This window comes from Apteryx rowi, unplaced genomic scaffold (genome assembly GCF_003343035.1).
Source record: "Apteryx rowi isolate R43461 unplaced genomic scaffold, aptRow1 scaffold_27, whole genome shotgun sequence".
Classification (NCBI taxonomy): domain Eukaryota; kingdom Metazoa; phylum Chordata; class Aves; order Apterygiformes; family Apterygidae; genus Apteryx; species Apteryx rowi.
The window spans coordinates 1,294,835-1,308,762 of record NW_020449085.1 but is presented as its reverse complement, the minus strand read 5'-3'; the positions used below and the strand labels follow the sequence as shown (position 1 = coordinate 1,308,762).

The window sequence follows — 13,928 nt, the reverse complement described above, 5'->3', positions numbered from 1 at the left end:
GAAAGGCTGGTCCCACTCTCCCTCCTCCATCATCCCACTAGCAACTTTATCATTCACATCTGAAAGCATCATGCAGAAAAGAATGTTTCTCATCTGGACAATGAGCACAATGTAATTTTTGTCAGCCTTTTTCAACCGCTTTCTCCATTGCAACCCTATGGCAAGCCAGATCTTGAGGGAGGTGGGTACAGGAAAGCTATTAATAAAAGCTATTATTAATCTGGCCCTGTCTATAGCTTCATTAGTGTCTGGGGGCTATTTTCGGGTGGGCTACCAAAACAGAAGATTTAAATAGTAACTTCATAGAGGTTGGCACTATTCCCAAAGATGCGTCCTCAACGCAATCAAATCAGGAGGCCACCAGGATAGAAAYGCACCTTTTCTCTTTTATTAGTCCATCTTGGAAAGACTAGAAGTGGCATGTGTCAGGTCAGCGACCCACCTAGCTGATAAACAGAAAACAATCCAAAGCGCTGCCTTTGGGCTCCAGGGGAATGCTGTCTTCATCGGGCGTCCAACTCCTCTTCTGAATGAGCTGAGCATTTCTGGGAAAGTACAGATCTGCCTACGCGAGCTACRCAAAATGTCCTTTTTGAGGGAGAAACAGAAGGCAAAGGTATAAAGCTGAAAGAGCGTAAAGTTACAATTGCTTTTTGTGACACCTCAGATTCCTATAAAACAATTTAAAGGAAAAAGGTTTTCCCCGCTTCTTTTTCTTCGTATATACATATATACACACACACACACACAATCTATATATATAAATATAAATAAGTAAGTTAATTTCACTCTTTCACCATAGTCAGCATTGTTCATTTTCAGATTTTGTTCAAGCATCAGATTCACCCATAGCATTTGTACTCATTTTCTGGATGCAATACATCTGTGGAGGAACRGTCTCAGTCTCTTTGTCAGGTAGCAATACCGCTGTCTCTGCCAGCTCAGGTTTCCAAGACCTTATGCAACGTAAGGAACGGGCAGTTTGCAGCCCTGCCCAATGAACTGCTTCTAGGCAGGTATAGCTGGGACTTCTCCGTGGATTTCTCATGCCCTTAACATAGCAGGACTTCACTTGTGCTGCTTTAAGCATGTTCAAGGCATCATCTGGTCAAACCACTCAGGCACCGAACGGGCACTAGGCCTTCGAAGGATGCTAACAGCAGACCTGTTAGGCTATCAGCAACCCTCCCTCATCTTAATAAAAAACCTGTACTGTAGAAGAGTCAGTGCTGGACCATTCTTATAACCACACCAAATGTTTTTACTTTTTTTTTTTTTTAATAGCAGCTTTACAGAAAGCTTCTTACAATGTAAGAAAATCAATTGTATTTTGGGTGTTCTTTGAAAAAAGAAAACAAACACACACACACACAAAAAAAATGCTTCATTCCCCCAAATCTGTTCTTCTGCATTATAGTATATTATCAGATTTTAACTGACTGAAAAATGTCTATCCCACTTCCAAAAAAAATTTTTGGGGCAGGTGACAGAAGAAATCAGGTAAACTTTAAGCAGATGAGAATATTTTCTGACACCTAACAACACAGTAATACACATACTAGAAAGGATAAATTCTTGATAATTCATGGACAATGAATTGTAGACAATTTCCATAGCAGAAAATATTTGTTGGCTCAAACACATGTCAAGGAGAGGAGAGAAAAAACAAACAAACAAACCACACACCACCAATAACTAATTGATTTTCTGGATTAAGTTATATAAATTCTCTAGAAAGGTCTCTCAAATTGTGCTTTTCCTGGTCTCAAAGGTCCTTCCAGACAATGATTAAAATAAAGGTGTCCTCTCTTCAGATAGTGCGTAAGCAGAGGATCAGACTCCAAGGGTATTCAACCTTAAACGTCTCTCTCAAATACCGGTTAAGACTCCAGTCGCGGGTGACCTGTCTCCGATTTGCCTTTCTTGCTGGGCGCTAACATCTATTCCAATACATTATGTTCAAACACAAAGACAGTTTAGATATTTATCAACGGGACAAAAAGATAATCCAACCAAATTGTAGATCACCTCCGAGCTGATTCCTCAAAAAAAAAAAAAAAATCAATAGTTTCCAGGATAACTCCCAAGTGCGGACAGACCCTTGCCCTAAAGTACACCGCCAGCCCAAACGCATGTTTTTTTTCCCCACAAGGCAGTTTTTTAGCACTTGATTACACAGTATTTTGCTCTTCTGACAAGAAATTAGAGCAAAAGGACAAGCTACCTCCTGTAGCAAAAGTCAGAGCTCTAGGATACGCAGATACTCGGGGGGAAAACGCTCACTATGCAAAGTCAAGATAACACACCAATGCGACCTGTCTCCTGAATCTGGACTTCTGCTGCGGAGCCTAATTAACATTTCCCAACAAAGAAGGGACACGGGCAAGAGAAACACAGTAAGGCAAGATAACCGCTTCCATTAGCAGCATTCRAGTAGCACCCACAATCAATAACTTGGAAATCTACCTTGAAAGCTAAATGAAAGCCGTCCCAATTAAAAACATCTCTCATAGCAGTGGTCAGGTTTTCTCAAATATACTTAGATGTATGGTCACGGTGGCAGGCTACTGTTAACCCTTCGGAGACAGTGTGGCAGCCAAGAAATACAAGCTCAGCAAAAGAATTTTTAGCCCCAGGCACTTCACTCTTAAAAGAGCTTTAAAGAATTTTAATGAAGAAAACAGAACCTTAACATCTTCAGTCTTATCTTTCTTCTCCAGGCGCAAGCTTGGGCAGCATCCAAACGCTAAGCACTTCTCCTCTTCTCCGCCCTTTGCCTGGTTTTATTGCTTGTGGCTTTGTCCCTTCCTTCAAGCGGCTTTACAAATTGTCCCCTTTTTGGCATACCCCGGTTTGACAGAAGGGCAACTTCACCTAATCACCAAAACAGCACCACACTCTGTAGTCCTTTATAAAATACATCTTACTTGGGCTGACTTGATTCCCCATCGCTCCACGAAGGCCCCAACTTTGCTTATGCAGCACGTACCGAGCTAAACTGAGCACCTGGTGCATAAAGCCACACAACGTCACAGCAGTAAGTCAACACATAACTTTGATTTAACTAGCACCCCTATTTAGCAATCCTGCTCCATAACCGGATCACGGTTCTTCCTGCCACCTTTTCGTTTTCCAATACAAGACTGTGCCAATGTATTATCTTTGCATCAGCTGGCAGAAAGACTTGCCAAATTACAATGCAACACAAAGCAGGAAGACTTTAACCCTTTGAAGCACTCACTGGTGAATTTTGGTTTTGTACACACCACGTCACCTTGATGAACGGGCAATAAGTCTACCTGGTTAATGTCTATGCCTTAGCCTGCAATTCCTAGTCAAGCAAAAAAATCTTAGAAGTCTTTTAACACTTTCTTTTAAAAAGAGATAGGCCCAGGAAATCATTGCCAATACAGCAATGTCTTGGGGATGTAATCTTTGGCAACACTTATATTGGCAAGAGCCCCAGAGCAGATGTCATTATAGCTTATATCACTTCCCTGCACAAAATAAGCTATACCTGCAAAAGCACTTTTTTGCTGGCAGAAGCTGCATCTGCACTAGGAAAATCTGCCAACACCCTTTTTTCCAGCAAAACTCTTCTTGCTCAGACCATTACTAAATGATGACTTTGCAATTTATTTACCATACTGTGCTCATTTAATCTTGCTTCAGTTCATAGCCAACAAAACAGAGCCCCAACAATGTGCTATTTCGTGAGCCAGGATTTCCACTGTAAGGAGTAATTTTGCCTGTTTACACCTCAAAACACATTTTTCTCAGAAGGCTGCACAGAAACCACCTTTGAAGAAAGGACGTCCTGGAGGCCTTAAGAGCTTGCCAGTTCTCTTGTTCATCCTCATTTACTTTTTTTTTTTTTAAACAAGATATGCTTATGCTTATAATTGTAACTGCAGTATCTAACTACTGTAGGTATTTTTAACCAGCTACCTGAACTCACTTAAGCTTGAGAAAATGCTCTAGTGGGATTCAGTACAGAAATAATGGAAAACAAATTGTACAGGAGTTGGGGAGAACGGGAATGCCTTTCCAGTCTTTCCATGATTTTCTCATTTAGGTGCTTTAAAGACTTGCCTTTCTACAAACTTGCACTCATTTAATCAGAAGTATTTTTAAATCCGTTTAGTTAAACCAGCAAGCATGTGCAGACCCTCCAAAGCACCTTTCCCCCTTTCATTAGATAATACAGAACATCCGTAGCTGTGTGATTTTGTATATGATGAACCGGGCAGCAGCTGACAGGGATACCCTTGTTTCTTTTCCATTAAGATATTACTACCTATCATCAGGCACTGGGCTTCTGGGAGGGGGGAAGGAAAAAAAACAAACAAAAAACCAAACCACCTTATCAGTCCTTCTTTATAACCGATGCGAATGCTAGCAATGCAAATAATTAAACTAATGACTAGCAGATAATTGAGTGCACCGAGAAGACTTGCATTCAGCCTCTTCCAAACCACAGCGCTGGCCGGCTGCCTGCTGAGGTACCCTGGAAAGCGATAGCAGGATGCCAGTCAGAGGCAGGTGCACCCTGATACGTGATGAGAGAGATCCCAACCATCCCCAAGCACCTTCCTTCCAGACAGCTTCAGTGTCAGGTCCCAGGCATCCCTGAAACAACTCAAGTCTTCACGTTGCATTTTCACTTAAGAAGTCATCTTCTGTTTGTATGAAGACTGCGAGGCCACTGAAGGACCCCTAAGAAACACCGAGCAAAGCCTGGCAATGGCCAACACCAACAGCTACGTGCTCTAGTGAGCCACGTACAAAGCTACCACAAGGAACTGTCCTTTAAACCGCACTGGTGTTAAACCCAGCATTCATTACACGTTCAGAAAATTCTTCTTACCACTCATGCACAGAGTCATCCCAACTAAAAATAAGTAAAAATTAAAAAAAAAATAAAAATAAAGAGAGAGAGAGAGAGAGAGAGAGAGAGAGAGATGGAAAACTAGTTTGACAAAGGTAGCCCAGGAAGAGGGTTACTGAAGCAAGAAAGCAGATGATGAGAGACTCAGAAATTAAGGAAGAAATTTAGCCAAGAAGCAAGTGTTGTACCTGTTTATATAGAAACACTGAGCCTATTTCTAATACCACAGTATTAAATTCCCAATGGAAGGCAAAGTATTTCACATTTCTAAAGGCAATAGTTCAAGACCTGCGTCATGTTATACATGAATTCTTTACTAAGACTGTCCTGTATAACTACACCTGCATTTACTATCAACTATCTTCATTCAAGATGACAAATATATAGCAGAGTATAATTTCAAGTACTAATTTTGCCTGCTTTTAGCAATATAAATAAGGAAATTCCAAACACATCATTTTACCCAGTACGGATGTAAATACGAAAAGGCTTATACACGCTCATTACAACACACGCTAGTGCATATATAAAACACTTGTGAATCAAAGGGAAAAAACAAAACGATTTGCCCAGACAGCCTTTCAGTTGTCACAGAAGTATCATTAGTGACCAAAACAAGGATGTCAGACATTTGCTCATCAGATCTTCATAGTAATTCAGATTTTTATTTTTTTTTACAGAATTTTCCGCATGCACACCAAGCGGGATTTTAACCCTCAAAACCTTCACAACAATGAAGAAACTTCACATTCATAGCATCTACTGGGTTCATTTATACAGGCATACAGGAATGCAGAATGGGAACCCGCATTCCTCATTTTAAGGCAGGGACGTTTCAGAGCTCCAAGAAGAGAAAAGTTGCTAATTCAATGCTGAGTGTTCTTCTTATCAACTTTCTATTAAAAAAAAAAATTGCTCTTCAGTCTAGTTTTAAAGTATATTGATCAGTAAAGCTCTGTCACTTCTGAGCACTTACTCTGGAGTCTAACCTCATCAGGCCTTGGGTATTTCGTGGATCACTTTGAGACTTCTCCTTAGGTAATGTCCTCAAGACATGGATCTCCCATACATGCTCCCTCTTCCTAGAAGGGGTCCTCAGGGGTCCTCACCTTTCCAGACCACTCCTTCCACCTCCCTATTTCTCAGGTCCCAGAGTCCAAATGGGATGTAGATTACTAAGAGTTAACTTATTCTTCCAACATAGAAAAGCACATTGCAAGGGAGACTGTTTACTCAGGCGAATTCTCCCGTTTTCCCCTAATCCCTCTCCACATTGCTACTCRCCAGACAAAGGAATGCCGATTGCCTTCGTATTGGGTTACACAAGAGCACATGCAATCCAAAGTTATCTACTATGGAGGAGACCAAAGTTTTGAACAAGCATCCAGAGCTCTTTCAAAAGTTAAATACACTCTCATAAACACACACCCAAAACAGGCCACAAAAATTACGTCTTCAGGTATAGTTACATTTCTTTGCTGACAGCGCACAGTTGAGCAACTCAATCACCATCATGTCTGGCAAATGGAGCAAAGCAACTGTTTACAGGGTCAACAGTGAACTGACTGATAAGAACTGGGAGAAAGAGGCACATTTAATGAGACAGTTCACTGATCCAACTCACTACTTGGCCCTGCAAACAGCTGTACCAGCACCATGAGGGAATGCCTAAGCCAAGAGCAACATACATAAGCACACAAGTAACCAAGCCCCTTTTTTAGGTTGCAAGAGAAGGAGAGTATCTTTATAGCACTGCATCTCCAAAAGCATTACTCGGATGACCATCAGATACCCAAAGAAACTCAAACCTCCAGGACTGTCTCAAGTTCATTAGTGTTTCAAGTGAAACCGCAAGGGAAGCCCATCAACAACTGCCCATAGCGTCTTAGTCTGGTGCTCAGAAAACCGAAGGGAAAAATCCAAGAGGAAGTTATTCAGAGTGAAAGACACTTACTATGCAGTGACTGTTTCACCACCTTCCCCGCACACATCAAAGAGGCACAGGAATAGTAAAGTCAAGCAGGCCCTTCTGTGATTTTTATGTAACGGACTTGTTCAAACACCAGCTATTTCCCCTGTGCCTCTAAAAAAGTTTTGCTGAAGTAAACAGGTCAAACGCACTTTGCCAGAGTAGTACACTCACATCACTTACCCAACACCGTCTTGCAGAGGTTGACCTAGCTTCCTAATATCAGGCGTGAAACAGAAACCTTTAGAACCACTTAAAATAGTTATTTCTATGCCTTGGAAGAAAGCCTCTTCATGCATTCACCTTAATAGGAGAAACAGCAGACAAGTTTAAAAATGCAAAAAGTTAGTTATTTTGCCAGYTGGCTATTTTCAGGTGCAGTTACACCAACTCTCTTCTAGTTCTATGTTTTTACTGAGCGTTCTCCACTTCAAGAGGATTTTATTTTGCTCAAGCAGAATCCTTCTTAGCAGGAACTTCTACTATATCCTGCTTAGCTGCTGAAAAACAAGGTTAAGAGCCTACGTCTCTTACCTGGTGAAGCAACACACAAAACATTACTGTCATGCACAGACAATTCCTTTGATGTGCTGTAAAGGCAGTAATCAAATTATCAAGCTTTTAATTTCCACTTTGGAGACAGTCTCCCTACAGCTCCCAAACTTCTCAAATCACAAAGCAGTCAGAACTGCTTCCTTCCTGAATTAACATGCACCCTCTCCACATGGAAAGGTGCTTTCGCAATGTCCCTGAACTTGGAGGGTACCTCAGACCAGGAGGTCAGGCAAAGAATTGAGCAAGCYGCAAGAAAGCTCTCTTTTTCACTTCAACCTTTATGTTTCAGCCAGAAGTACTTTCCCAGAAGGCCTATTTTTGAAGCACAATGGCCAAGACGGGATCCTCACGCTGCTTGCCTCCCCTTCCCTGGGATTCTGAAGTGCCACACCAGATTCCAGGATGTAAAAACTTTAACTGGGGTTAAAGCTTTCTTAACTCCCCCCCTTACAAGACAGTGGCAATACCCACCAGCCAGGAGCTCCACCAGCTCTCAAACGCTACCCCAAACAGTTTGCAAACTGTTTAGTATTGCCAGAAGGCACCACGATTCCCAATGGGCTTTCACAAGGCAGGCCAAGGTTTCCAGAAGCAGGTATCTAAGCTATGACATGAAGCAGCAAATTTTTTCAGAAAACATTTAAATGGCTTATTAGCTTCTTCCTTGTTCTGAATGATTTAGATACTGTTGGAAGTTTCTGTGTAAGACTTTGAATTTGAAATTATTTCTGACATTGGCAAATGTTCTCAGTCTCTAAAAACAGGCAAAAGACTTAGTGCAGAGAGTTGCTTGAACCACTGTATTCACAGAACACTCAAATACATTCACCACAATGAGCTATTCTGAATACCAAAAATAATTACTCAGCATACTAAGGCAGGAAAACAAGGGACTTCATTTGAAAGGGTGGCTGTAGTTATATGGACATTTCAAATTCTAAAATGCTGACTTATGAAGTACAAACTCTACTGGACTTAGCTACGTATGAAACTAAACTACTTATGAAGCCCTGAAGGGCAGTTTTCAAAGCATTCCTGTAAGCAGTATTTCCATCACAGCTCAAGATCAAAAGCTAAAACATGGCACGCCAAGGCATCACACATGGGCCAGAAACYCAAGGTTCTCAACATTCCCAAATGAAAAACCTGGAATGGTGAAGATTTAAATATTAGCAGAATTTCCATTATCAGATTACAAAATAAAGTTTTTGCTCCAGCTCAGGCGGAGCCAGCTCCTTCCCCTTGGTGCTGGAATCTCCTCCACGATATCCTACGAGAGCTTGACAGTCCTTTTTCAAACACGCAGACATCTGCATTCTGGGCTGCATTCAAATGCACCACTTGGAATTACTGAATCGCTACAAGCCCTCCAAGCCTGTTTTACAATAAAGGAGGCTGCAATATTCTCACAAATGCAGAAGCTACTGAATGACTACGAAATTCAGCAGTATTGTGTATCTATATACACTCAAAAGCCTCCAAGCATTCTTCACTCATGCCCAATAATACAGTGTAGCAAACACAAACAAGAGAAAACACCTCTTGCAATATATTTAGATCCCTCTAACTCCAAAGGTAAAAGAAGTCCACAGGCATGGAAGTACGACGACCCTGAACAGATACCTTGCTAACTGAGCCGCAGAGACAGCACATTCACCCACCACGGTTACCTCTCGCAGAAAGTGATAGCTCTATTGACAAATTAGGGATTCTTTTCTCAGCTATCAACTCTTCAAAACAGTCTTTTTTTAAGTGGAGGAATGGGCAGTTATATTCCCTAGAAAAAAAAAAAGACTCTTAGAAGTAATTTCTGTATGAAAACCTTGACTCGCTATTATAACACGAGCACAGTTCAAAGTACTTCCTTAAACTGCTCTACTACATCTGACACCAAGTAGCGCTGAACAGTCTCTTTGTTTGGTTTATCTCGTTCACAGAATAATTGGGAAGAGAGCTTGTTTTCAAAATAGAAAATTGGAAAAAAAAATACAACAGGTGGCAGGGAGGCTTGAGGGAGGCACTGTGCAAGGAGCTACTTTTAATTTACGAGTTAATGGTGTCACTTCAGACAAATACTGAAGTGTTCCAGGTCTCAGTTTTAATCCTAAGCAGCAGGAGACTGTCACAGCGAGACTCTGCATCGGACTCCTGAACTTACCTTTGCTTGCCAAACAGCACTAAGCAAAACTGTGAAATAATTTCGAATAAACGCAGGGCTGACGCTACACTTCCTACACTTCCATACTACATCACAACAGCACAAGATGCATCAGAAGCTTATTTTTGTTCCCTGTTACGAAGTTTAACTCACGCAAGTTTAAAAAATAAGAGTCAGAAGTGGGGATACGTATGAAAGTGTAAACTATAGTTTCAGTTTGTGTTTTTCTTCCAGCGTACCAGGTTATACCCAGAAATAGCTACTGTTTCACATCACCAGCCATGAAAGCTACCGTTTCAATTCTGACTTCTCAATGGCACACCAGAGCCATCAATTTATAGTAGAAGAAACACTTCTACTTTGCATGGCAAGTTTGGTTCCTAGTAACTAAAATTAAACCCACAGGAAATACCAATAACTATCTACAATTTAGTATTTCTTCCCCCTTTTAAAAAGAGATTTTTAATACTTAAATGAACAAATATTTAAGAGTAGCTAAAACAAAGAACACACACAAAGAAAACATAAAAGTGTTTTCAGTTTCACTTTGAAATATCCCCAAAATATCCCAGTCCCCATCTGCATCACCAAGGTTCATCAAGAGAAGGCTGCTCGTTGTGATTTCTGTAAAGTTACGTTGGGGCAAAAGAAACCAGTATCAATTTTTACTCGTGGCCAGCCACAAGATTTACATTTGGTCTAACAGAAATGGAAATCTAAAGCACTAAGCAAATGGGTCATTTAAGTATGAAGTCTAAGTTAGTCTGGAGAGTTACACATATAAAAGACTTTCTACCTTGTAACTGCGTAATCTGCAGTAATTCTCACAAAATTTTGTTATATTCAGGCTTCCATGTCTTGGCAGCCATGGAAAAAAAGTTGCAGAGCAGCCACATGTAACGGGTCTCAGGAATGCTTTGTCACAGCAAAGTTTACCCTGCTCCTTGGAAATATTAAATGCATTCCTACTATAATGAAACACCTTATAAACGCCACATGACAGAAACATGAAGTTTAACAAAGCATTTCCTTCCAGCATCATAACATTTAGGACCCAACAGCGTTTTATTGTAAAATAACCAACCACAGACTAAGCGAAGTTCGAGGGCTGCAAACGCAGCCCATAAAGGCAGTGCAAGCAGACCCAAACGCAAGGAGCATCAGCCCGGAGCGCCTACTCCCACGGACTCTTACCTAATCCTTGTCAAGCAGTTTCAAGTACCCAGAGTTTTCAAGATGTCATCTCTAACATTAAATACAGTTTTAAGCACCGGGCTGTACGATAGCAGCAATTACTGTTGCTCGCTGGCAAGTCACTCCTATTTTGGACAACATATTTTGAACGTATTGCCAATAGCACTGAATTACACCACCAGTGGGAAAATTTCATAAGTTATGCCTGGGAATCAGTACGTTTTGTTCTAACAAGTAAAGCCACTGTTTAATCAGACCACTTTTCCCAAGCAACAATAGATTCACACTTGCTGTAACAGAGCTCTATTTAACGGCAGAGCAGCGTTCTGGGGAATATTTGCGCTGCCTCAGTTGTGGCAACCTCTCGAAAAAGCTGCTCCTCAACAAATTCAACAAACGCAGCATTGTAACTTAGGAGTGGCCTGGGGTTTGGGCTTATTTTAACGTCAAAGTTTTTAGCCGGTAAGGACCTGACCTTACTTTCAAAGAAGTCCTCCAGATTTATCACCTAAATGAGAAATGAATATTCAGTACAAACATTCAGATATCACATACTCTCCGTGCTGCTCTTAAAAACATTATTTTAAAGTCCATGGTAAAGAGAAAAGGTGTTTTTGCGCTAGGCAAAGTTTTGTTGGATCTGGCGGGTCCAGCTCCTTCCAAAAAAAGCACGTTTGAAGTCCGACATCCTCCCAAGCATCCGGCGTGGGCCAGTCAGGACACCTGGCAACTCCCAGGGTCCTGCTTCCTGCTGCAGGGTGGATTTTAAACACGGGTCTTGAGCAACTTTTGCCCTATCACCCATCCTGGAGCTGCATCCCGATGTTTTTGGTACCTTTACCAGTTACAAAGTCCAGGCAGAACAAACCCGCTCAGTGACATCACAACGATGTCACTCAAACACTCCAGAAAAGGTGACCCAAAAGGGGAAACAAACCCAATCCAGAAAGACCGAAATCCCACAAACTTGCAACAAAGCAAGGAGAAAAGTAAACTGAGTGAGKCCAGAGACACGGATCATCACGTGCTCTGGTCAGCGTAGAAATAAACATGCTATTCTAAACGTTTTCAAGTTTATTTTCAGAAAATGTGGAGCAAAGATATAAATAGCAATCTGCTATAAAGAGGGAGGGAGAGATAGAGAGAGAGAGAAAAGGTGGTAAAAACTTATTTGCACAATCCTTCCTCCTGAAGTTCTGAGAGGAAGAGTACAGTGAAGTTCTGCAGGAAAATACCTTTCAAATAAGAAAAACTTTTGTTTAAGGCCACCTCTCAGACATCTACCTCTATGTCTATGTTTCCACAGCTGTTCCGCAACTTATTCTGTAAGAAAAACATGCAAGAAATCTGCCCGTTTACATTGACGACTAAAATTCAAAATAACCTGCTGAATGATCTCTATTCCATGAAGTTACAGTGACTCAATGGAAGTGATACTCTGATCTCAGGTTGGGTTTAAAAGCCTCAGCCAGTCATCAGCACAAGGTTAAGGGGTTTATTTTTGCATTTGGGGGGAAGGGGAGTTTTTGTTGTGTGGCACACGGAGTCAAATCAGATTATCAGCATAAATGCTAAATAGTCTGCAAAAATCATCATTAAGCACCTGAAATCCTGCTTATGCTCAGGCAAGTCTGCAGAGACAGTGAATGCAAAATATGCTCAACATTTGAGTCATCCTGAAACCTCCTTAGTTTGCGGTAAGTTTAGTGATCTTAGAAGGCCAAGTGACCAAAAAGCAGCAGGTATCAGTACTAAGCAGCCATCTTCAAGAGCACATTACACTCTACCAGCACAAACCACATGCTTAGTAGCCAACAAGTCTGTCACAGGACAGCTACTATTTCAGCAAGATCTTCATCAGATTAAAACTCTGTCTTAAGGATTTTTTCATACACATACAGCTGGTATTTGGAAATAACTAAAAGGAGAGGAAAGCAAACTGAATTTGGTCTCTTCAACTAACACTTATCAGCTAATAAACTGCTATTCAAATGCAGTCTTTTAATATAGACTAAGGCCCAGCTCCCTATCTATGGGAGTTATATCAGCCATGTCTCATGCCCAGACACAGATATTCTGTTGCTTACCAATACCTTTTCATTCCATTGCAAGTGCAAAGATGACTAACTTGAACAAGATCATATTTATACCCAATTTCGAATCAGAAATTGCTGCCTTTGCTGATTAGAGGGCAGAAGACTTGCAGCTAACCTTTTCAGCTATAGGGCACTTCTGCATTACAACTTCACTTGAACAAATAAGTTAGCAAGCACTACAAACTGTAACTGCAGCCATTATCATTTGATACCAAGATCTGAATTTCAAAACACAGAGACCAAAACCCTTTAGTACTAGACTGGAACAAGTGAATCACAGGCCTGCAACCAAGGATCTGCAGCAGGATCCTGAGCCAATGTGACTCCAGAAAAGGTTTACTGAACCAGAAAAGTGGCAGCAGCAATCCTGGTTGGGTGCCAAAAGCAGGAAATAAACAGTACAGAGCCCTGGAAGCTTTCACCACAAGCAGCAGAAGTGAGGATGAGCAAATACTGAAGCATCAACTGAATTATGTTCACTTACCTCTGAACAGACTAGAAAACTAATAGCAGTAAGCTGGCATTTAAAAACAATTCAAGACAACTGAATGTTTTTCTACCCACTTCTGACATATTCCAGCGCTTAAGCTGATTTTAGCTCGTAAATTTACTCGTTACTATTCTAAACATAAGCTGGTTTTCTGTACTCTTCTCTATTAAACCAGGAGTAACAACTGCAAACCTACTGCTAATAACTAAAGTGCAAGTAACATCCACTGCTGTTCTGCACAGGCAGTTTGCAACGCTGCTGCAGATCCCCATGAAATCGGTCCATCAGAGGGTCGGGCCTTCTGCAGTTAGCCAGGTACAAGAAAGGGAGCAGAGTCCTTTACCTTTATTGACTTTTGTCCACTAGTTCTGCTACTCTGACGTCAAGCACACAAGTTGCACGGCTCGAGGGCAGCATAACAGAAGAAAAACACATGGGCAAGAAACCAGGACCTCGACTAAGAAATTAGTTCATGAAGAACAGGTAGGCGAATTCACCTTTTGGGCCAAGACCGGAAAAATCCACAAGCAGGAATATTCACTACTCCTCAATGGCAGGGACATTTCCACCACTTCGCT

The 13,928-nt window shown here is 41.3% G+C and overlaps 1 protein-coding gene across 5 annotated transcripts in view; it reads right to left on the bottom strand.

Moving 5' to 3' along the window:
* Positions 1 to 13,928, bottom strand: part of ARIH1 (ariadne RBR E3 ubiquitin protein ligase 1) — a 64,670-nt gene extending 50,742 nt beyond the window's left edge. For 2 of the 5 annotated variants that reach the window (XM_026068182.1, XM_026068184.1), the window contains exon 1: positions 4,590 to 4,673. In XM_026068182.1, coding sequence (XP_025923967.1) covers positions 4,590 to 4,658 — 69 coding nt within the window. In that variant the 5' untranslated portion in view covers positions 4,659 to 4,673. Of the gene's footprint in view, positions 1 to 2,466; positions 2,615 to 4,589; positions 4,674 to 9,035; positions 9,096 to 13,847 lie in introns of those variants that run through there. The other 3 variants (XM_026068183.1, XM_026068186.1, XM_026068185.1) reach the window with 3 other exon arrangements.